Raw genomic sequence first — 21907 nt, forward strand, 5'->3', positions numbered from 1 at the left:
TAATTACAGCGCAATTATGTTCTTTTATATGTAAATCATGCATCGAACCGTAGACAGTTTGAAATAATTTGGACTGTGTTTTGTGTTAAGGGGACCAACAGATATGAGCCTGGCAAAAAATAATAATAATAATCATCATTTTCAGCTTTTTTGGCACAGACAGTAGATCAGATATACCCCCACACGTATAATAATAATAATTTAAAAAATGACACAAAAACATAATTACATGATTTGATTTGAATTTGGATATTCTTCTTGATATGAGGAAAATATGGAATATGTATTTTACTGAGAAAACAGAAAACATTGTGTGATGCTTTTGCCTTTGCATTAGAACAGCAAATAAAACATCTTTTGACAACTTGTGATATTGTTCCTGTAACATAAAATCTATAATAGCTCACCATGACACTGAATAGCTTACTAGTTAAATAACAACCCCATGATAATAAAAAAAACATGACAGCAAAGGAACGAAGAGAAAAGCTTTTTAAGTTATCGAAATTGACACATTAATTGGAAAGGATCGTATAGTGTTTACTGTTGCCTGATAATGATTAACATTAAACTCCCCTCTTAAGCCAGAGATAAAAGTTGTCAGTTCAGAATATATATGAGACACAGTCAAAGACAGGTGCTGATGGGAAATCTGCCGATGATGAGTGTAGTTTGTCTGTGTTAGTGGCTTTTACACCTCACATGTTTATTATGTGTTGTGATTTCAAGGTGAGTTACATGGCTTTTAAAATACTTTTTTCATAGGCATACACACTATTAGAAATATCAGGCACGACAAACAAGCACACAATTCAAATGTTGTTAATTTGTATGACTTTAAATCACATGAAGTAATATTTAACATATTATTATTATTATTATTATTATTATTATTGTAAGTAGTAGTAGTAGTGTCAATCGTTTAAATAACACACACCTCCCACCTGTGTTACTACTTTTTAAAGCCTTTATGTCTGACGCATTACGTCAGGGGGATTGAGCTCCTCGGCCACCGTATGATGTCGTGGCGTTTGCTGACGTACACAAACTTCCCACAATTAGCTAACGTTACACGATTGCCGATAACTGTTCATTTCCTTCTCATTTAGTCTGAATTAGTTCCTCCTGCACATTGCATTCACCAGCGGGCAGAGTTAGTTGAAGATGAGGCGCACCGGGTTGGGTAAGAGACAGACGAGCATCTGGAGTTTAAGCTCATAGTTAGCTTGCTTGCTAGGTAGCTAACGATAGCTACTGTGTTGTCAAATCTGAATGAGTGCTCGTTGATGTGTATTTAAGGCCCAATACAACTCTAATACAACTCTACAGGCTCTAACGTCATATTACCGGATTAAAACAGTGAATTAACGGTGGATTAATTGTCGTTGTCGTTTCATAAAGGTGAAGGAGGCTCTGGCAGTTATGTAGCCAGCGGGTACAGTGTGTATGAAGAGGAAAATGAACACCTGCAGGAGGGACTGAGGGCTAAAGTCACCGCTTTGAAAAGTGTAAGGAAATATTGAATTAGTGTTTTTATTATTGCTGAATGCTATAGTATAGTATACAGTTGTTGTTGTTTGTCCACTTGGTAAATAACTGTTAGATGTTGTACATATCTTTCATGTCTCTTTTCTCATATTGACTGTGTGTTTTTTATAAATAATAATGTATTGTAGTTATATTGTGTTTATGTATACAGTATATTGATACTTGATATTTACAGCTGTCTATCGAGATTGGGACGGAAGTGAAATACCAAAATAAAATGCTGGACGATATGGTGAGTTCACTTTCTTTTGTAACCTACCAAACACAATATGAATAGTTGTAAAGGTATTCAGATTATTTCCATAAGTAGGTAAAATGTTGTCATGTAAAATTACAATACTGTGGTCCCACACTAAAAATCTGACTTATGTACTGAAGTCTAATGAACAGTAAACATGTAAGCAGCTGGTGGAGAGGGAACTACTTCAAACTACAATACACTGTTGGGCAGTTAAATCTTTCAAATCACTCATATTTGAGAGACTGATCATATAATTTATATGTAAAGTCATTACTATAACAAACGTATTTAGAAGCATTAAAGTGCCTCACAACTGTACCTAAGCGCAGTATTTGAGTAGATGGATTTGGTTACATCCCACCACTGTCAAAGACAGTCCCATTTCTCATGATCTCAGTGTTAAAGTATGTTTGTGTCGTGGTCTGGACTTTAGACTTCTTATCCCTCTGTCCCACACTAGGACACAGACTTTGACTCAACAGGCGGCCTGCTTGGCGCCACCATAGGCAGAGTGAAGCAGCTGTCCAGAGGCAGTCAGACCAAACTGTTGTGCTACATGCTCCTCTTCTGCCTTTTCGTCTTCTTTGTCCTGTACTGGTTCATCAAGCTGAGGTGATAGGAGGACCCTGCTGGACTTTAACTCCACTTCCTCCCTAGTCTGTGCCAGGCTGATGCATCTCCAAACTTCACCAACATAATGATGATTAGGAAAGGCGGGGATGTTTCTTAAAGTGTCTCAATTTTACGGGTGACCACGTGTCTCTTACAATATTTCTTAGAATGACCCCTAACTGACTGCTATTTGATGGAGTCCCAAAAAGTAAAACAGATCTGAGAGGATTGATGATAATGTGAAGTAGGAGTCACGTATATGTATATATCTGAAGTAGACACTGCCAGTATATGTATATACTTGATATCCACCCCAATTTACATGGATTGAGAAGATAAGATACAACATTAAACATGTTAACAACTGTAGAATAATGTATCGTAAAACTTTAATGCAGTGTATTGTATGATAAACAGTGATGAAATGGCAAATCTGTCAATACAGCTCAAGTTGTGTTAAAAGTAATTAAGTTATAGAATGATACCTGAAACTAATGATCTAGAGTATTTGCTTTGAAGAATGAATGGATACATTACAGCATTTGGCATCCGTACAGAACAATATTAGCAGTGTTCTTCATTATTGTTTAAACTTTGTTGTAAAAAATGTTTTTTTATGTAAATAAACAAATTTTATGCTCTAATTGACCAGTACGAGTGTGTCCTGCTTATACACAGAGAATGTGCTGAAACAGGTATTTTACATGATTTTATAAATTTGTCAGTGACACATTATTTTGCTTAGTCTATTCTAGAAAAAATAGTCTTCAAAGGATGATCAATGTTTAAATCAGTTAATTACAAATTGCACAATGAAATTCAGCTATAGGTTATTCACATTTATAAGGTCATTAAAAACAAAACAGGACCTTCGTTATTCTTTCTGACCACATATTGTATAATTACAACAATCAAAGGCAAAATGCAAATCAGTCGAGCTTGCTAAAGACTTTAAACATATCAGAACTGCACTTAGGTGATCTGTGTTCAGAAATTCGTTTTGAGTGATTAGCACCTAATCAGCCGTGTTGTGACATCACTTCCTGGGTAGTGTGTCCATGTACTTGCAGATGATTCCCAGCATGACTTCATCAGCGCCCCCACCAATCGACATTAACCTGGTATCCCTGTGGAAAAGACAAAGATAATATAAACTGGAGCTTTTTCTGTAACTATCAGCTGGATTTCCTTAAATAACTGCAGCATTTTTTTCCTCTTCTCTAAAAGCTACATTGTGCATCCTGAATGCATCATTCAACTGCAATATTTACCCCATCAGTAGATGTCAGCACAGCGTAAAATTAGGGCTTACAGAATTTACAGAATCTGAATAAAACACTGATTATACACTGAGCCCAACACTGCACAGCGGAGGACTGACCTTAATTTTATCTTCAAGAATTATTATTACTTGATCACATGCTGTGCTTCTGTAGAAGCCATTAATCAATCAGATTCTAACTTTCCAATTAAGGAATCATGTTTAACGTTCTTGCAGAAAGCAGTGAACCCAAGCTCTTTCAAGCTCCTGCCAACTGCCGTTACCATAGAAACGTTACGCCCTCACAAAGATGCACGTAGTTGGCAGGCATATATAACAATAGTTGGCTAGCAACCTGTGTTAGTGCCTGGTGCTGCCATTGTTCTGATGATTCTTTGTTGGGACAAGATTAAAGTGCACAGAGATGCTATAATTGTAAACCACTGCTAAATGGTTTATACAATGATGAGGAAAACAGAAAAATAAGTTTTAAAACCAGTCATTACAAGTCTCACCTGTAAAGTCTGCTGACCAGCACGTCACTGGTGAAGCCCATTCCTCCCCAATACTGGAGACAGCTGTCACACACTTCCCTGACCAGGCGCCCCCCCTTGAGTTTAGCCATGGATGCCAGCTTGGTGACATCATTGCCTTTAATGTACAAAGCTGCAGGGAAAAAAAGGACAGAAGTAGTGACAAATACCCTGGTAGAGTAAAAGGAGTTATAAACAATGTAGAGAAGAAAACAAAGATAAACAAATGTTGTTCAGTTTCAGAGTCACCTGCGGTTGGCTCTGATTCAGGGTTTTTCCCATTCAGACCTTTTCCAAAGAAATTGATCAATGCCTCTATTGTAGGTACCCACCAGAGGAACATGTTTGAGTTGCATTATTTTTCCTGTTTCAGTGTGTACAGAAGTGTGTGTGTGCGTGTGTGTGTGTGTGTGTGTTTTTCTCTACCTGTGCCAAACAGATGCAAAAAGCTTTGATCTATTCCTGGGCAAGCAAGCTGGACTTCAACTGTTACCAGTCAAAGGAATTCAATCACGGCTGCTTGCCACTTGAGTGGTTATAAACACAACAAGAAAATCACAAGACCTTGGCCACCCGCCTGGCAGATGCAGCCACATATTAATACCATAAACACTGCAGTGTAAAGCACTTGGGTTGTATTTTAGAAGAGCTGGGTACGTGTCAGTTCTTCAGGTGGCCAAACCTGTGGGTTTTGAAGTTATGCCAGTACACACAACAACAGTAGTTTGGTACCCCAAGTTGACCATTAATTGTGGAGTTTGAAGCCCTGCTCCCCTTCTCTACATATAAAAGTGTCCTTCATTCCCAAATTGTCCACTTGCCATTTTTTTTTAAATTATAAACTAACATTGGTAACAACAAATAGAATTACATGGGAAGACAGAAAAGTAAGCCTAGCTCTTGAATGCTTGTGAAATATGGCTTAAAAAATCAAATACCCTATGCCCTCTTTGTTTCTTAAACCAACCTGCCGCATTACACATAGACACATTTTCCACCCAAGGCTAGTTTGGCATTCAAATCATTCTTGCAGAGCTGAGTCAACTGTGGCCTTTGTTACTGAGCCATCAGTCTTATCTATGGTATCAAGTGCCCAGAGGACAGCTGCATTTATCCATTTGGTACGATTTTTCTAAAATATTGTACATGCAAATCCAAACATGTACAATATGCCAATCGTGATCTGGATTTTAAGGGTACTTTGGATATGCAATATCTGGAGGTGAAATAATCTTATCTTCTGGAGAAAAAGGTAGCTTCATCTAAAAAGGTGAGTATACATATATAGTGGAAATAAATGTTATTTATAGGAATAAACACACATTCGCACAGATAACCCAAGTGCTGGGAAAACCACACCCTAGCAGCTGTCACATGACCACTATACTGTACTGCTCTGAGCTAAACATGGGAGTCATTAAGAGGGAACAGAGTCATTCATGTGCAGCCAACACTATTAACATTAACATTAATGTTTTTGAATTAATATATTTTTGTCATGTCATGTCTCTGTCTAAAATTACCCCACCTGTAGCACGGTGGAGGAGGGAGCGGAGAAGCTCGACCTCCGTCTGCAGCTCAGCCAGCCTGAAGTGAACCGTCTGGTGGTAGAGGACGGGCTGCTTGAAGATCTTCCTCTGCCGCGTGTACTGGATGGTCTCCTGAATGATGTTGTCCATCGATGTCAAGACTGGGAGGCATTAAGATAGAGAGATAGAGACATGCCCTTACTACTACTTGCTGTGTTTTGGTTGGGAGTTGTGACCTTTTCTTTTCTCTTTGATGGCAGTAATAGTGTCTTTGATTTATGGTATGATGCACAAGTTTACCAGGCCAGAGAGACTAATGCATCAGTGTCATTTTCAGTAAAAGCATGCACAATTTCACTTCTTCTTAACACAAGCCAAAGAAAACTCACACATGTTTGTCCAAATAAAAAGCAAACGTCTACTGTGAGCAGAACCCCCTAATGTTTTAGAATGGTAAGGATCCACTGAAACGTCCAATTTACAGAAAGATCTGTAGGAGGCAGATGTGAGGAAAGTAAAGTAAATAAAACCAGGGGAGATGATGTCTGGACATAGCCTATTGAGAGGGAGAGATAAACTGTAATAAAGGCTCACTCACCATTGGCCACAGCCCAGAGCCTCTCTTCCTGGAACTGCAGCATCTGATAGGTGAATCCCATGCCTTCCTGGCCGATGACGTTCTTGCAGGGCACGCGGACTTCATCGAAGAACACTTGAGCAGTGTCTGATGACCACATGCCTAGTTTATCAATCTTGCGCGCGATGTGTACTCCTACAGTGGGAAGGAGAGGAAATAAACATCATTCATTTTCAGCTTAAATGATTTTTTCCCAAGAAAAGGCCTTCTGTCTTCATGGGAAATCATTTGACTAATAACTAACCTGGTAAGTTCATGGGCAAACAGATGAGAGATTTGTTCCTGTGTGGGGGCCCATCACTGGTGTTTGCGAGGAGACACATCCAGTCAGCCTGGGTACCGTTAGTGGTCCACATCTTCCCCCCGCTGATTACATATTCATCCCCTTTCCTCACTGCCTTGGTCATGATACCTGAATCGACATGCGGTGGAGTTCGTAAATTGATCGAGACGGAGAGAAAATTGTGAACATGAGTGTAAGACAGAAGGTTAAATGAAAGGTGTCAGTGCATGAATATTCAAAGAACTACTTAAGAATTTAGTCTGAAGCTGGTGTATTACTACAGAAGTCAAACAATACATAGTAATCCAGAAAAAAGAAGATGATTACAGTGAACTTAAGCACATATACAGTGTGTCGCATGCAGTGTGACATCCTTCTCTCATGAGAGAATGTCAGCTGTGAATTGTATTTCTGGCTTCTCAATCATTTTTGCAGCACTATTGGATTCAAAATGGCCCTTCAGGATCCAAAAAGGAAATTATATGATAATAAATGACCAGAAGATGATGAAAGAGAGACATACTTGAGACGTCAGAGCCGGCTCCGACTTCACTAACTCCGAGACAGGCCACTTTGTCCCCCATGATAGAGGGAATGAGGAATTCTTTCTTTAGCTCAGCTGAACCAAACCTGGAGACACACACATACAAAGAAATGAAAACATATTAGTAAGTATTAATTAGAAGTTACTCTTTGACACTAAGGGGAATCCAAAACCTTGTTGATTTCCTGTAAATGTAGATGTCTCAAATCCTTTCTAAATCTAAAAGTTGTGTGAAACTCTTTAACTGTGCGGCCCAACTGTGGCAACACTGAAACTAAAACAACACTGCCATGTTTGAGGCAATTACAGTTCCAGTGGGGCAGAGGAGGGAGTCTTATCCTGAAACTCCCATGATATCCCCCTTTTTTTTTGCTTCTCTCTTAGTACTTAGAACTCGTTGCAGGCTAGTGTAGATCCCCTAATTAAGCTCCTGAGACTTCAACTGTCTATTTCACTGAGTTCTGTCTTGTGTCACCAGCAGCTGTTTCAAAGCAGGAGAATATCACACAACAAGTCAAGGCCCTACTTGGGTGAGTCAAACAATTACCAAATATATTAATACACATACCCTCTAGGGAGTGTAACTTAGATAAAGGGCTGTACAACCAACTGTAATTTCTAGTGTTACTATAATACAACCACAAAAAAACATGATGCTACAGTTAAAGAATCCCTGGACTATGAAACATTTTACTGTAAATCAACTTAGAATTTCAGATTTTACATGACACGTACAATGATAATATATCAATGGACTAATATTTTTGGCTTGTCACAGTTATATCCGCATACATATAATAATAACTGGCTGACGTTAAAGAACTTGTACATGAGATAATCCTTAGTTCAATAATTGGTAATTCTCTGCAGTCACTGCGCTTGCAGAGTAGCACCACAGCTAGGCAGATGGTGTTGCAGAGCCTTTTAATAATCAATTCAATGACTCACTGTAAAATCATTGTCCACGATAGACCTATAAAAATAAACTAAAATAAACACAAGCTAAGAAAAGATGGGTGAAAAAAGGAGACAGGCATCACTGCAGATCTGGACCATATAATGAAGAAAATGTCTGAACTTCTTCCAAAGTTTGGACATGGTGTTGGTGTAAAAAACTTAAACTCATACATCAAACAATGTAATTATCTGCAGGCTGACAGCGTGACAGTTTTTGCAAGGGGTGGCAGCAAATAACACTTTATTACCTCAAAATGAAACACATCCCTGTCGGACGAATGTTTTAAAATGTACTCCAGCTCTGACACAAGTGGCTCTAGTGGTGGTGTAAAAATGGAAAAACCCAAAGCGGACATTGTTGCCTGAGTCACTGACTAGTTGTTCCTTTGATATGAAAGAGCAGATTTGTGCCTCTGGCAAATTGTACATTTACACAAACACGCCAACCCAAACTATTGGGAGTTGGCTTTCAGGGAATTGTGAAAACACTGAATATGGGCATTGGTAAATACTAAGCTGCACTCTTTTCACCTAACACAAATATCAGCGGAATCATGAACCATACAGTTTGTGGGATTGTACCTGGCCAGTGCAGGAGTAGCCATGTCAGACTGTACACCGATGGCCATGGGGATGCCTCCACAGTGAATGTTGCCCAGCTCCTCTGCAACCGCAACGCTGTAGCTGAAGTCAAGACCCAAGCCTCCATCCTCTGCACGGGACAAAACACACACTCCTTTAACTACTGCTGACAGTTGAAGCCCGACAGTTCACTGTACATTTTACTTTATTTTTATATTCTTGTATATAGATTCTTTTTTCCTTATTTTATACAGTAGTTGTCTTAAACTAGCCTTGCACCCACCTGCCCTGTTTCCCTTCCATCTTTCCTGTTATCTCTGTAAAAGAATCACTAGCATGTCTCTGCACACACACATACACTGGTACACTGGTACACTGGTACACGTACATAATATTCTGAACTGATCCGCTGGCACTGGAGCATGCACTCAAATTAATTACAGGATGTTATCATTAATTGTGCTATCTGTAATTATGTGTAAAAAGCACTGTTGGGAGATCAGCAGCATGCTGCAGATAAAGGTCACTGTCATCTCAGTGTCATCTCATCTGTTCTGCTTAGTATATCAAACTTGATTTTGATCTCTTCAACAACCCATTTACTGAAAAAGTGAAAAATGGATGTCTATTTTGTCCATTCTGGCAGTGACATTAGCAAAGACCTTAGGTCCTTAATGGAGTTGAATGGCGCATTATAAAGCATGTTTAAAACCACTTTCTGTCAGTTATCCTCATAAAGAGCCATCTCTTCTCCTTTCCTGTCTTTTGCCTTTCATCATGACTTGCAGCCTTTATTGTGAAATTAATAGTTACTTAGTGCTTAGCTATTCATGATTCATGGATTCATGAATTAGCCAGCTAGTACTCGTTTTTATACTGCATTTCTCTCAAGTCATTTGTCAACATAAACACATCCAAATCCTTTCAAAATAAAACAATATGAGAATGAATGGTCCTTTTGTAGAACAAAAAAATGGACATCATCATCTCATGCTGGTCTAGCCAATGTAACCTGACAGTTAGTCATTTAGGACAAATCTCTTGATGATAATGTCCGGTCAGCCAAGAGTAACAAGAATGAGCATTTGTGAAATGCTCTGTGCACAGTTTTCCCATGCCTAAATACAGTATGCCAGCCACTGGATGATGGATAGTAGCTGTGACTGACAATGAATAATCATCAGTGAATTTATCACACGGGGGCCTGAAACTCCAGCAAAGTGGTTTAATATCACCTGTCAGGCTAGTTATCGAATAATAGAAAGCACACTCTGGCAGACTGTCAAACAGAGATGGAGGATAAAAGAAAGAGAGCAAAATAAATGGGGACAGAGAAAGAGGGAGATATAGTGGGACAAGCAAACAAGGAAGCAGAGGAGCCAAAAATAAGAGGAAACAGGTGCAGCTGTGCAGTGATAAGTCTCTGAGCACTGGAAACCCTGCAGTGGGTAATGTGGACGAAGGGAAGCACCGAGGTTTATCCTACTTTAAGCAAAACAGCAGGCCGTCTGGTTGAACAAGCAAGCAGAACAAAAACAAACAGAAATCTGTCACAAATGTCAATCCTATACACATATGTTTCTTCTGAATACCAGATGTTCCTCAGTGTAGGTTCTCATCGGCTGGAGCTCCACATGAAAGACACATTGAGGATAAAGATGGGGTAGAATTTAAAGGCGCAGCACAAGCAGACACTGGTCATGTCGAAGAGAGTTATACAGTTTTCTTTTTTATGTTCTCTTCCTGTATTGGATGTGCACAGCAACATTAATGGCCTGATGATAAAAGCATGACATGTCCTGTGACAGTTACTACAATGGAAATTGGTGTAGCTGCACTATTACTCAACCCCCCAAACGTGTGCATCAACATTACAATGTGATGGACTATAAAATCTGAAACGTCACTGTGATAGTAATGGTTCTGAATGGAAAAATTTGCCATTGTAATGCATTTATCATAGTATTACTAAAGTAGACATTGTGAGAAAGGAAAAAGTCTGGAAGCACAAGTTTCTCCAAGGGGTTAGTCATCTTAACATTAGCATCAAAATTATTCAGTTCTAAAGGGAAAACAGTGCAGGATGCCAGGTTCTGTCTGTCAGGCAGGAGACAAGAGGCCATTGCCATGGCGTAAAATGCGGATACGTCTTTCTCAGAGCAGAGGAAAACAGGCAGGAAGCCAAGGGTCATCCCTGTCTTCTCCCTGAACGTGACCGCCCTGAGAAAACTTCCTGTAATGCTTTCCTTGTCCATGGAAAATAAGTGTTGAGTGTTCTTGTCAGTGGATTAAATAAAGGGATACACTGTATGGCACCAAATGGCGTAAACAGGAGTATTAGCTTTGCTGCCAGTCAGGGTTGAAACCCTGGCATAAATCTATCAAGTCCGCTTCCAGTGCTCTGTTTTCCTAGTTTCTAAGTACCTGTTACCCACAGAGGAGCACTAAGTCATTAAATTCCTAAAAACAGGAATTAAAAATGAGTCTGAATCATATTTGTGAGCTAACTGGTTGGGCTGACTCTCAGATTTTATTTAAAAAATAAGTTTTAGGGGCATTTTTATGCCTTTATTAGAGGAGGAGATGGGAATGACACATTTCCTCTGCCGGATTCAAAACAGGGATAATGCAGTTCAGGGTTGGCGTAAGCCAAAAGGTCAGGGGCCCCTTTGATCTGTTTTAAATTAAGTAGAATATGATACTTTTAAATGTTTGAAAAAACTTTTACTTTTATATTGAGCATTTTAGACTTTCATTTTATAAACAAATAATTTCATAATTTTATCCCAATTCTAACTATAAATTGAGATAATTTCACTTGTGCCCCATGTAGTTTACCCCTTCAAGAATTTTCAGAAATTTAGGCTATGTAACATAGAGACAGAATAAGGTAGATGGTAGATCATTATGAAGTACCTTTATTTATATATATAAAACGACTTTGTCCTTCTCGTTATATTGCATTTGGCTTGAGTTCTTTCCTGATCAAGGGTGACCACCTCTCCCCTCCCACCCCATGAACCAGTTCTCCATTCCACAGACTCCTAAATCCCTATTCCCATTCCTGTAATCCGAGCCTCTAAATCAATTAACTCAGTGCAGAATTCTTTGAGAGTCTGCCTCATTAGCCAGCACTTCAGCTCTAGTTGTAGACTACCATGGAAACTTTTCCATGGTAATATTGCTAATATTATAGCAGATATTAAGCCACATGCAGCAAGAATTCCACAGTATAATTACCGAACAATTCTTTTTGAACAGTGCAATGTTTCTCTAAAAAGTGTCTTTTTTAGAAGAGGGTTTTACAATTTAAGTTTAAAAGACTACAATTAGTGACTAAATACTGTGCTGCAATTACACGTTTCTGATTTAAAAGGTATACTTAACCCTCTTTTTCACAACTGTTTTACAAAATAGTATCTTCGTGAGCTGTACATGATAATCTCCCCCCTGATAACACAGTGTGTCTCTGCTGCTCCTCCTCTCTAATCCTGTCAACTAATGCTAAAGGCTCAGCACATTTTAATTCCCTAGCCCTCCCTCTTCTTTGACCTACAGACCTGTGGTGAGACCTTCTTCACAGAGCTCACTGTCCAACATTATCCTTCACAGATTTGTTCTTTTCGGCATCAAAGGTCAGAGCAGAAACTCCAGCTGTTTTTATCGCCATGATGTTGTCACAGCAAGACGAGGGCAAACATGAGAGGTTGTAAATTAATTGGGAGAAATGAATCTAATACTGTGGGTTATGCTGAATACGCAATAACTGCGAAATTTTAGATCTCTGCTGTCTGAACACTTCCCACAAATCCCTTCACATATTCAGAATGAATCACATCACAACCACAACTATTTTGTGATCCTGTACTATACAGAACTCCCACTCCCTCCTCCACCCCAGCAGTGATACAGCTGGGTACACATCTGGAAATGGGACATACTGTAGCAGACAGCTGTTGTGGGATGTTGCTGTGACAACAGCACCCATCATCACAGTGGGAACACTTCGAAATCAGACCAACCGTAATGTATGGCTGTCAAACAGAAAGAAAAAAATGAACGGAAAGTGCATTCAGCCGTGAAAAAGAGGCGCCAAATGCTGCCAAAAGCGGAGATGGTCGAATTGCACACACAGTGAAGGATTCTTCCGTTTTTGGTCTGTTGCGGGAAACAACTTCAGGCAAATTCTAATCACTCCTTAAATTAAGAGTGATTACATTTCTGGTGTATTCTTGGATTAAAAAATTCTAGTCTTAAAACAATATTTATCTTGTGCCAAGGCCTTTTCAATTCACAGATACGCTACAGATTTATCATGGGAGCTTTTGCACTGGCAACACAGATAGTACGTCCCAAAAACATACATCATGTAGGCTGGAGGAAAGGTGATTAATTGGCTGTCATATTTGTATGGATTACCAACTAAAGTTCCCAAGAATACAAATGGACTAAAGTCTGTGCCAGAAAATGCCCTCAAAACACATCCAGAGCCATTTTATGTAATGGATGCATATTCTGCAAACACAAGCCAAACATTTTGGGTATTTAACTGCCTTTTATGCTCTTGACTTGTCCATTTAAAGGACCAGTGTTACAGATTCAATGGCAGCGGTGCAGTTGCACATGGCAACTGACTTGTTATACCCTCCCTTTCCAAGTATGAGGGAGAAACTACTGAGGCTGTGAAATGCGTTAAAAATGCAAAGAGTCCTATCCTAGACAGTTTTTGGTTTGTTCATTCGGTTCAATATGGCCGCTGCAAAGGAAGGCGACCTGCAGCATCTGTAGATAACAATGGCTCATTCTAAGACAACAAAAACACAATGATTCTTACTGTTAGGTGGTTATACAGGTGATTTAATAGTTTGCTTACAGACATGTCTAAACAAAGTTGTTATACTACCCTACTTAATTTTTCTTGTAATAACTGGTTAACATCCTTAGTGAGACACAATCAAGCAAAATGGATTTTGTTTCCAGCAGCAAGAAAGGAGCCCTGAGTTTGGCACTTTGATGTGATGGTTATTATCACTCCCCAGCAGGCTTATTATGCCCCTTAGATCCTCTCACAGAAAACAAACCTCCTTCAAAATAAAAGGGCTTCTGGGTCTTTAAATCAAACAGACCTTTTTCATACTGCTATGCTCCAGTTAATGCACAAACACACTCTAGGTTAATTAAACTCTCATCACTTTTCAAAAGGAGTTGTCTCTCATTACAAAACAAAATCACATCATATTTAGGCAATTCTAAATTCCTTTTCAGGAGCACAGGGGCTGGAACCTTTCCCAGCATACACTGGTAGTCAATTAACGATTTAACAAAGATACATGTGGACAAACAAACACCAACTGTCATTCCTGTGGGCTATCTCATGCCAAACTCTACATAAACTGGATCTGAGGTAGTCGCTGCAAGGGGCTAATCACAGAGCTACTGCATCACCTAAAAGTATGTTTATGAAATATAATATTGTACTTCCGTTGGTTTTTGAAAACTTATCTCTCAGAGCTTAGTAAATAACACTCTTACCAACTGGTTTGTTGACACCTAGAAAGCCGGCACTTCCTAAGATCTTGAAGATTTTATGGGCTGGAAACTTCCCTTCTGCCTCCCACTGATCCACATAGGGGTTGATCTCCTGGTCAATGATCTATGGCGCAAACACAACAGGGCAGAGATATGATATGTTTATGTGTGTACTTTTAATAGTAATCATCTTTATCCTATTTTTTTGTGAACTGCATTCATAACTGTGCATATGTTTGCATGTTTCTGTGGGAACATGTACCGATTTGTTTTTGCTTTTTAAAAAAAACCTTGATATGATTCTAACAACAAATGACAGCTCTGCAATTCTACTTCCTGTCTCATAACTAACACCATAAGGATATACATTATGAGTGAAAAAAACACATACAATGATTGTTATACACACATGGGCTTCCTGCTGTGCGGTGCATATCTTGACTTAAGTCTGTGTAATCTATCTCTAGCAGACAGCGAGATAAGGTATTACATATCAATGAATAGAAAGCAGGCTGGAAAAATGTTACATGATGAATACAGTGACAGTATGCACAGTATGCTATTCCTACATGTACATTTTATCAGTCCCCTGCTGATAACTGAGACTTGGCCAGTGACATACAATATGACAAGCTGCTGGCTCACAAAACAGTGATAGGGGATTGGGCTCAATCCCAACCCGTGTCATTTTGGAGCAGAAAAACTGTGCTAAAAACAAGACCAGGACAGAATTCAGCAACAATGTTGGTAACAAAAAGCGGTATAGTGGTCCAAAACAATTTAAGAGAGCAAATTACACTGAGGGTTTGGGGTTTCTGAGGGATGATACTGATACTTTTATGACACTGTTGGTAGCCAATATAGTGCTGATATTCGGCATCTTTGCATTCGACGGCCAATATTTTAATGACTCTGTGTTTCCTCCACCATTTTATTCTTGGCAGGGTTCAAAAACCTCTGAAGTAACAGCATGCGAAAATAAAGCTTGGAACTGAAACCCATACTAATAACATTCCTTCTGCGTTAGCAGCCGATCCATCTATTCAGCCACAAAGCCTGGGATACATGGCTGCCTAAAAATGAAGGATGACTATATTATATGTTTTAAGAATGGAATAAAAAAATGTTTTAAAACTCTGTGCAGCTGTGGTTTAGGAATAACATTTTACCATAAAGGAGGTGGTTAACTGGCTGTTACAGTATATGATTTTAATAACAGGCTTATACTATACATCTACCAGCTTTGTGCTCATTTCTATCAGAAGGAAATATAAAGATTGAATATATAATAAGCAAATGGATTACGTGGTATTGGGTCGGTGCGTATCCAATATCAAATTTTAGGCAATATCATAGGAAATTTCAATACTGGTATCGATATCAGAACAACTCTTATTTTGGTGATCTGGTCACTGAATTTTACATATTATTCTTCAGCACTGAGAGCATCAGCTTGTCTCCCAAATTCAAACTCAAGTACTGTGCTTTATCACTCTACATCACTAGTACCTGGTTTTGTGAGTCATGACCAAAATGTCTGCAGGGAGTGAAGAGAGGGTTGCAAAGTGGCTTTGGAATAGACTTCGGAATGTCGTGACTCAGTTAGAGCACCTGGAAGTGGTCCACAGCTGGAGAAGCACTTATGAATGACCAATCTATTGAGACACCCATACTGTGCTATTTTTTGCGGGAACTCAAGCTGCTTCGTAGAAAAAATATCCATAGTGTGGGTTAAAGTTCATTTGGTATTTTAGTTGTCAGTTTTTTCCAACAATTCTACCTTGCACAGCAGGAAGTTTTAGTGCACAGGATGTCAACAGAATTTTGAAAATAATGTTGGTATTAAGTGCTGTTCCTGCCATTTAAAGCAAATCAATTAGAAAGAAATATATGAAATAAACATTTATGTCCATTTCTTGCTGAATGCATTACAAAGTAAAATGTCCTCCAACAGATGGATCAGCACCTGTCGGCCAAAATGTGTTTCTCTACTCAGTAGAGTATGCTCTAAATGGTAGGTAAAGCTAGTCAAAAGTAATGATTAGAACAAAAGAGGTACTTATTGGAAATAGAAAACATTACATCCAAGCCTCAGCCAGTGAAAGGAGTTAAATGAGCCATGTGCAATAATGTGGATTGAGGAAAATAAACCTTATTAGATTATTCTTTCATGCAGCTTTCGTTAAATCTCTGCAGAAGAGTTAGAGCACAAACAGCTAAATAAAAAAAAGAAAAGAAAAAAAAGTAAGTACTGAAGAAGAATTCACAGGTTTTTTCCATGATTGCAAAAAGTGATTCACATTCATTTTCTCCTTCCAAAACACACAAACCAGCCAAGCACCCAACCGGCCAAGATAAACGTACTGGCTGAGAAACATCTGAATACAAGGCAGACAGAAAACACGGACACCATGTTTTTACCGTTCAAAGAGAAAGCAGACAAGCAGACACTACTTTCAACAGATACCATGTGCCCCATCATGCCTGAGTCTGAATTTGTGAAAATCAGGTCAACTTATATAACATCTAACACAAGAACAAGCAGTAAAAAAAGACAGGCGCAGGTCCACTTTAACCTGCAATAAACTCATCCAAGTTCAAAGTTCAAATCCTGACAGGGAAAGGGAGGGACAACTAGCTGCTGGAACGGGAAACGGAAAGGTCATCAGGGAATGATCCTACATGTCTTCACAAAGGTTATTATGGACTATTTGTGTGGCCAAACAATTTCACATCACCAAACTGTGAAGCAGTAAGACAGGGTCAAGAACATTGCATTATCAAGTCTTACAAAATGTCCAGTCTGGAGTGTCTGTGCTTTTCCCTTGGCACCCAAGACACATTCTCTGTCGAACTCAAAGGGTTGTGTTGAAGTGTGTTAACTTAGCTTAACTCACAGCAACAGGACAACAGCCACAAATTAGCAAAGGGTTGATCTACCAGAAATCAGTAAACAGCTATGCCTCAGAGTCTCTTTATGATGATATATTGTGAGACTGATCATTTATCCCACTTTACCATTGATAAATACTGCATCTAAAGTGGTTGGCAAACCAGAAGCCAACTAATTAAAGAAATCAGCTGATGCTGAAGAGCGGCTTGCTGATGGTCCTTTCGAGTCAAAGATATTTGCAAAAAATAAACTTTTTCAGGCGACTATCACATGATTTTAAACACCAAACAATTTCACCGATTGGAGGTACAAAAAGGTAATTTGTCACATAACTGGCCAACAGTGTGAAACTGCCAACAATGGCTTTGTAGTGTGCAGGGAAATCCCAGTCTAAAAGCATGGGAAGCTGCATATGAGTAGCCTCTTCCTAGAAGTGCAAGGGAAATCTCTTTCAGGTTTTTGTCTCCATTAATGACTTCCCAGTTGACACACTAGCCTTGGATGGTTTATTGGTTTGTACATGTGGGAGACTGGCTAAGTCTGACTAATATCTTAGCAAGGGAAGTTTGTCTCTTCTATAAATTACCACATGAACACCAATTTACTACACACACAGCTACATTGACAACAGTCCAACATGGCCATACGCCGTCCCCACCCACTAACAGAAGATTTGTAGTGGAAACATCGGCACTATTTAGCAAACGTGACCTTGAGGAGTCACTACAGGATTTCCTATAACCCCATTTTTAAACCATTTATAAACACACACTACCCTACAGTGTATTCTTTTAATAAACCATGTTGCCTCAAGTTCCCTTTCCTGCACTGCCAACATATTGTTCTGCATTTCCTTGTCACATTTTCATCCTTCCCATTATTCCCAGTACATGTTTATTTTCAACCTCCTGGAATCCTTTTGAAGGTTTAGTCACACAACAAGCTTCCCTCCATTTACCGCAACATCTTTGCTCTCTGCCTTAAATTAAATACTTGCTGTATTTTTGCAGCCTCTGTCTCCAATGTCTGGCTACTAATAATACATCTAAAATGAGTCATGCTGCTTACTAATTCTTCATTTAATTTTTTGCACTACCATAATTTGCAGCTGCAAATATTTAACTTTTAAACATCTAATCTCTAACTGTATAGCCGGCAAGCAGACTGACTTTAAGTATAAGAAAACATTTCTGAAAATTAATTAAGGTGCTATGTTTATTGTCCTAGGGAAAATAGGCAATGAATGTAAGGCTTTTAATCTTATGCCTGCTCATGTCCATAACCCTCACCTAATGTATAACAGAAACCTACCGTTACTCGAACAAAGAGCAAATAGTAGCTTGTTTAACGCAATGTACAAATCACTCACAAAAACATTTACAACTGGGGAAGTAAGGAATAAATACTAATTAAACAGTCCATCTTGCCTTCTCTTCCACGCTTTTGAGACAAAGTTGGCAAACTAATTTGAACACATTATAATTAAGCAACCATTACAATTTTTGATCATCTGTACACCAGAATATTGATATTTTTAAATCCCTACAGTATATACTGCACAACAGAAAATGAGACTCACTTTCCACTTTTCCATATCACACAATCTGGCTGCCAAAAATGAACAGCCAGAATACACTTCTCAAGGATGCAACTAAAGATCTTTGGCTTCTAGATAACGGAGACGTAACAAATGATTCAGGACTAAATATTTTTTTCTACAAACATCGTATCTGCTTTGGTTGAACTACATTGGCATGCCCCACTGGCTTCACAGGCAGTTTCATTTGAATGCCATGACCCCCCCCCGGCTCGATTGTCCAGCCACCGTCAATGTTTAGCAAACCCTCTGGTATGTATCAGAAACTTTTCCGCAAGTTACGTGAACTGACCTAATATGCAGTAAGAGTGTAGGAAAGTCTACGGGGTCATCATCCCTTACTCAACACTGTCCTCTGAAGTGTGCAAATACTGTCTAGCTAACATCGTCTCTGACACACATACAATCTGTACAAAGCAACAGAGCATACACATACTTCATCTAAAAATAGCTGTGTTCTTGTTGCAGCCAGGTGACCTCTCTCCATTTCTATCATTGTGATTATATCATGACAGCACTGTGTCAAGAGGGTGTTCAATTTCCATCCAACTGCAAGCCTGACCACAGCTTGTGAATATTCATTTCTCAACAAAAAAAAATAATTAACATATGTTGTCAGTCACACAATGATTCCTGGCATGTAAAAACCAGATGTTAAAAAGGAAACCATAGCCTTGGATAATAAGAGCGATGGTGCAGACGTTGGAGAGAGCAGGGCTGATATGAATCAATGTGTGGGATGTGGAGGTGTAGGACGACAACACACAAAGCCAGAGTCTGTGGTTGCAACTGTAAATCAGTGTAGTCTCAGCCTGCCTTACTATCCTTACTCACCGGTTTCCTTTAACCTAGTGCACACTGCACGGTCAGTTCAAGAATGAAAACAGACACATGCAGCTACAACGAAGGGAACTAACAAGCTAGCACAGTGACCTCTCACCCACTTTCACTATACTGCCCCTCCGCTGCCTCTTACTGTTACTTAAAGCGGAATAATACTGCTGCTTTCTCGCAACACACATGGGTATTAATATATATAACTGTCACCAGCTACACAAAGCTAAATGTAGCCTTGTTTTCGTTGCAACATCAGAGCTTGCTATATAATGCTAGCAGTGTCCGCATACCTTTCTGAGAGATTCCTTTAATGCAAAGTGCTCTTGTGTGTAGATTAAATGGTCACCCGTGGTTTCTGGGACATTGGACGTTACGGGTTTGGATGACACATTTTCAGACAACGACCGGACACCAACACATGAGGTGAATTTGGAGAAATGACGGCTGCTGAGTAGCTGGTTGAAACGCAGACATCTTCCGCGCAGCGCCATCTCTGTTGACAATATCAACCGCTCGTGTGCGCATGCGCATGGTGTGAGCGTAACAGTAACCCACAGGGAGAAGCAGGATGAGTTTCTCCCGGGATACAACCATAGACTGTAGGATTAAACATTAACCCAGTGGAAACTTTAAATGTTAGTAGCCTCGTGTTTTCACTTTCAGTCAAGTTCCAGTTGGGGAAGTACCACCAAACAAATCTTCTGTTTGTTTGGTTATCAAAAAAAAAAAGCTTTCACCACTTTCAGTATTATATTCAGGCTATTAAAGCAGTTTAAGGGCCAGTGCCCTTCAGGGGTCACTAGATAAATCTGGAGCGTCAAAGAATTGGGATTTCTTTCTACTCGTGACGGATTTCTTGGGAAATTCTGGATCGTTTTACCTTTTCAGACCTCTGAAGTAGATGTAATCACTCTTGGGAAGTCCTGACACATGCAGTATGTGACAATGGGTCACAAATAGACGGTCTTCGTTTTAAGGTTCCCTAAGATTAGCATGTTTTAGCTCATTTACTGAACATTTAATGTACCTTTTCTTCTATTTTAGACATCTACCGCATACCATTAATTTCCCTATGATATATTCATTCATCATAAGGATTGTCTGCTACTTGGTTTTCATAAAGAAGAGCTAAAACTGGCAAACACACTTTGGTATTTCGCCATGATGTATGCCACAAAATGTTAATGATCTCATAAAAATGTATGAGAAAAAGTTGAGTAAACTTTAAATGTATGCAAACTGAGTTAGGCTCTGAAGATGTATCTGTTTCTCATGAAACCTTTCCACAATGAATGATGGAGACAGGCTGAGTTATAAACAAGCACATTTAATGACAGTTGCTTCTGTGTATGAGACAACACATGGGCCCATTTGCTCAGACTATGCACCATGAGAGAGAAGCATTATATAACCCTTTCCAAATACACATTTTTTATTACATCCTTTCAAAGGGTAAAATTATAAGGCTACAAATCTGACCAATATGGGGAATCATTTACACTGGAACTTGTGAGGTTTTACAAATGATTTCTTTATTATGTCCATCTAGTCTTCTCAGACTGCAAATCCATTTTATGAGGGGAGGGGGAGAATGTCCTTGGGTGCTAATCTGACATACGAAAAGCTCCTCAGGTCCAGTCTAGCAGATGACACAGCCACCTTTCTCCTTGAAGGGGTTCTTATCCTCTGCAATGCCTTTGAAGAGGATGTCCTCCTCCATACCGGCTTGAATGTACTCCTTGATTTCCTCACAGCATTTAGATGTCTAAAGTGAGAAGGCAAAAGGTGTTGAGGCAGTCCTATCCAGCAATTTATTTCAGTTTTAAATGCCCTTCCTGGTCAAATTAATGTCACTTTGTATAATTACATTCAAACAGGTTGACAAATTGCTTGTCATAGATAAAACTCTGGGAACTACTTTATTCACTGTGTTTAAAAACAATAAAGGCACTGGCCTATTTATTGCCTCTGTGCAAAAACAACTTACCAACCACCTCTCAAGTTTCACTTCAATTTTAAGTTGGTTTACTTCCATTACAGCCTTGTCCTTGTCTGTCAGGTCGTCCACATTTATGACCGGCATTTTCTGTCAAAAAGGGATGTATATATCAATAGTTCAACCATGTTGAACGACATTTGACAGAAAATCATCCTGAACAAACTCTCACTGTAAAACATTAATTGAAAAGCTAGAAATGTACTTACGAATGCTTACAGGTAGCAGTCCTTCACCCTCGAGGTCCTGCTGAAGAATCCCTCTCATCACCCTCAATCTGGGTTATAAAGTAATCTGCATAAACAATCCTAATCCACTAATCTTATTA

At 39.2% G+C, this 21907-nt stretch overlaps 3 protein-coding genes across 3 annotated transcripts; 1 reads left to right on the top strand and 2 right to left on the bottom strand.

Annotated features, from left to right (window-relative positions):
- Positions 1-1009: 1009 nt before the first annotated feature.
- On the top strand, positions 1010-3045 carry bet1 (Bet1 golgi vesicular membrane trafficking protein). Its single transcript, XM_051390161.1, has 4 exons — positions 1010-1183; positions 1402-1508; positions 1724-1780; positions 2250-3045. The coding sequence occupies exons 1-4, from the start codon at positions 1165-1167 to the stop codon at positions 2403-2405; spliced, it is 339 nt and encodes a 112-aa protein (XP_051246121.1). The 5' UTR covers positions 1010-1164; the 3' UTR covers positions 2406-3045.
- Positions 2774-20096, bottom strand: zgc:85777 (uncharacterized protein LOC405871 homolog). Its single transcript, XM_051390160.1, has 9 exons — positions 19874-20096; positions 14260-14380; positions 8728-8857; positions 7168-7274; positions 6606-6773; positions 6323-6496; positions 5724-5885; positions 4178-4328; positions 2774-3528 (listed from the first exon to the last, which is right to left on the bottom strand). The coding sequence occupies exons 1-9, from the start codon at positions 20072-20074 to the stop codon at positions 3438-3440; spliced, it is 1305 nt and encodes a 434-aa protein (XP_051246120.1). The 5' UTR covers positions 20075-20096; the 3' UTR covers positions 2774-3437.
- A 794-nt stretch (positions 20097-20890) lies between these two features.
- On the bottom strand, positions 20891-21869 carry gngt1 (guanine nucleotide binding protein (G protein), gamma transducing activity polypeptide 1). Its single transcript, XM_051391121.1, has 3 exons — positions 21789-21869; positions 21571-21669; positions 20891-21348 (listed from the first exon to the last, which is right to left on the bottom strand). The coding sequence occupies exons 2-3, from the start codon at positions 21664-21666 to the stop codon at positions 21223-21225; spliced, it is 222 nt and encodes a 73-aa protein (XP_051247081.1). The 5' UTR covers positions 21667-21669; positions 21789-21869; the 3' UTR covers positions 20891-21222.
- Positions 21870-21907: the final 38 nt, after the last annotated feature.

This window comes from Dicentrarchus labrax, unplaced genomic scaffold (assembly GCF_905237075.1).
Source record: "Dicentrarchus labrax unplaced genomic scaffold, dlabrax2021, whole genome shotgun sequence".
NCBI lineage: Eukaryota > Metazoa > Chordata > Actinopteri > Moronidae > Dicentrarchus > Dicentrarchus labrax.

What these genes read in the sequence shown, in the direction of transcription:
- bet1 (XM_051390161.1), top strand. An exon ending in AAGTCACCGCTTTGAAAAGT is followed by an intron (nt 1,509 to 1,723) that starts GTAAGGAAATAT and finishes TGATATTTACAG; the next exon opens with CTGTCTATCGAGATTGGGAC. An exon ending in ATAAAATGCTGGACGATATG is followed by an intron (nt 1,781 to 2,249) that starts GTGAGTTCACTT and finishes GTCCCACACTAG; the next exon opens with GACACAGACTTTGACTCAAC.
- zgc:85777 (XM_051390160.1), bottom strand. Translation starts at nt 20,074, where the DNA reads ATGGCGCTGCGCGGAAGATGTCTGCGTTTCAACCAGCTACTCAGCAGC. An exon ending in AGGTGTCAACAAACCAGTTG is followed by an intron (nt 8,858 to 14,259) that starts GTAAGAGTGTTA and finishes TGTCCCGTGCAG; the next exon opens with AGGATGGAGGCTTGGGTCTT. An exon ending in GCTACTCCTGCACTGGCCAG is followed by an intron (nt 7,275 to 8,727) that starts GTACAATCCCAC and finishes GTGTGTCTCCAG; the next exon opens with GTTTGGTTCAGCTGAGCTAA.
- gngt1 (XM_051391121.1), bottom strand. Translation starts at nt 21,666, where the DNA reads ATGCCGGTCATAAATGTGGACGACCTGACAGACAAGGACAAGGCTGTA. An exon ending in TGAAACTTGAGAGGTGGTTG is followed by an intron (nt 21,349 to 21,570) that starts GTAAGTTGTTTT and finishes TTCTCACTTTAG; the next exon opens with ACATCTAAATGCTGTGAGGA.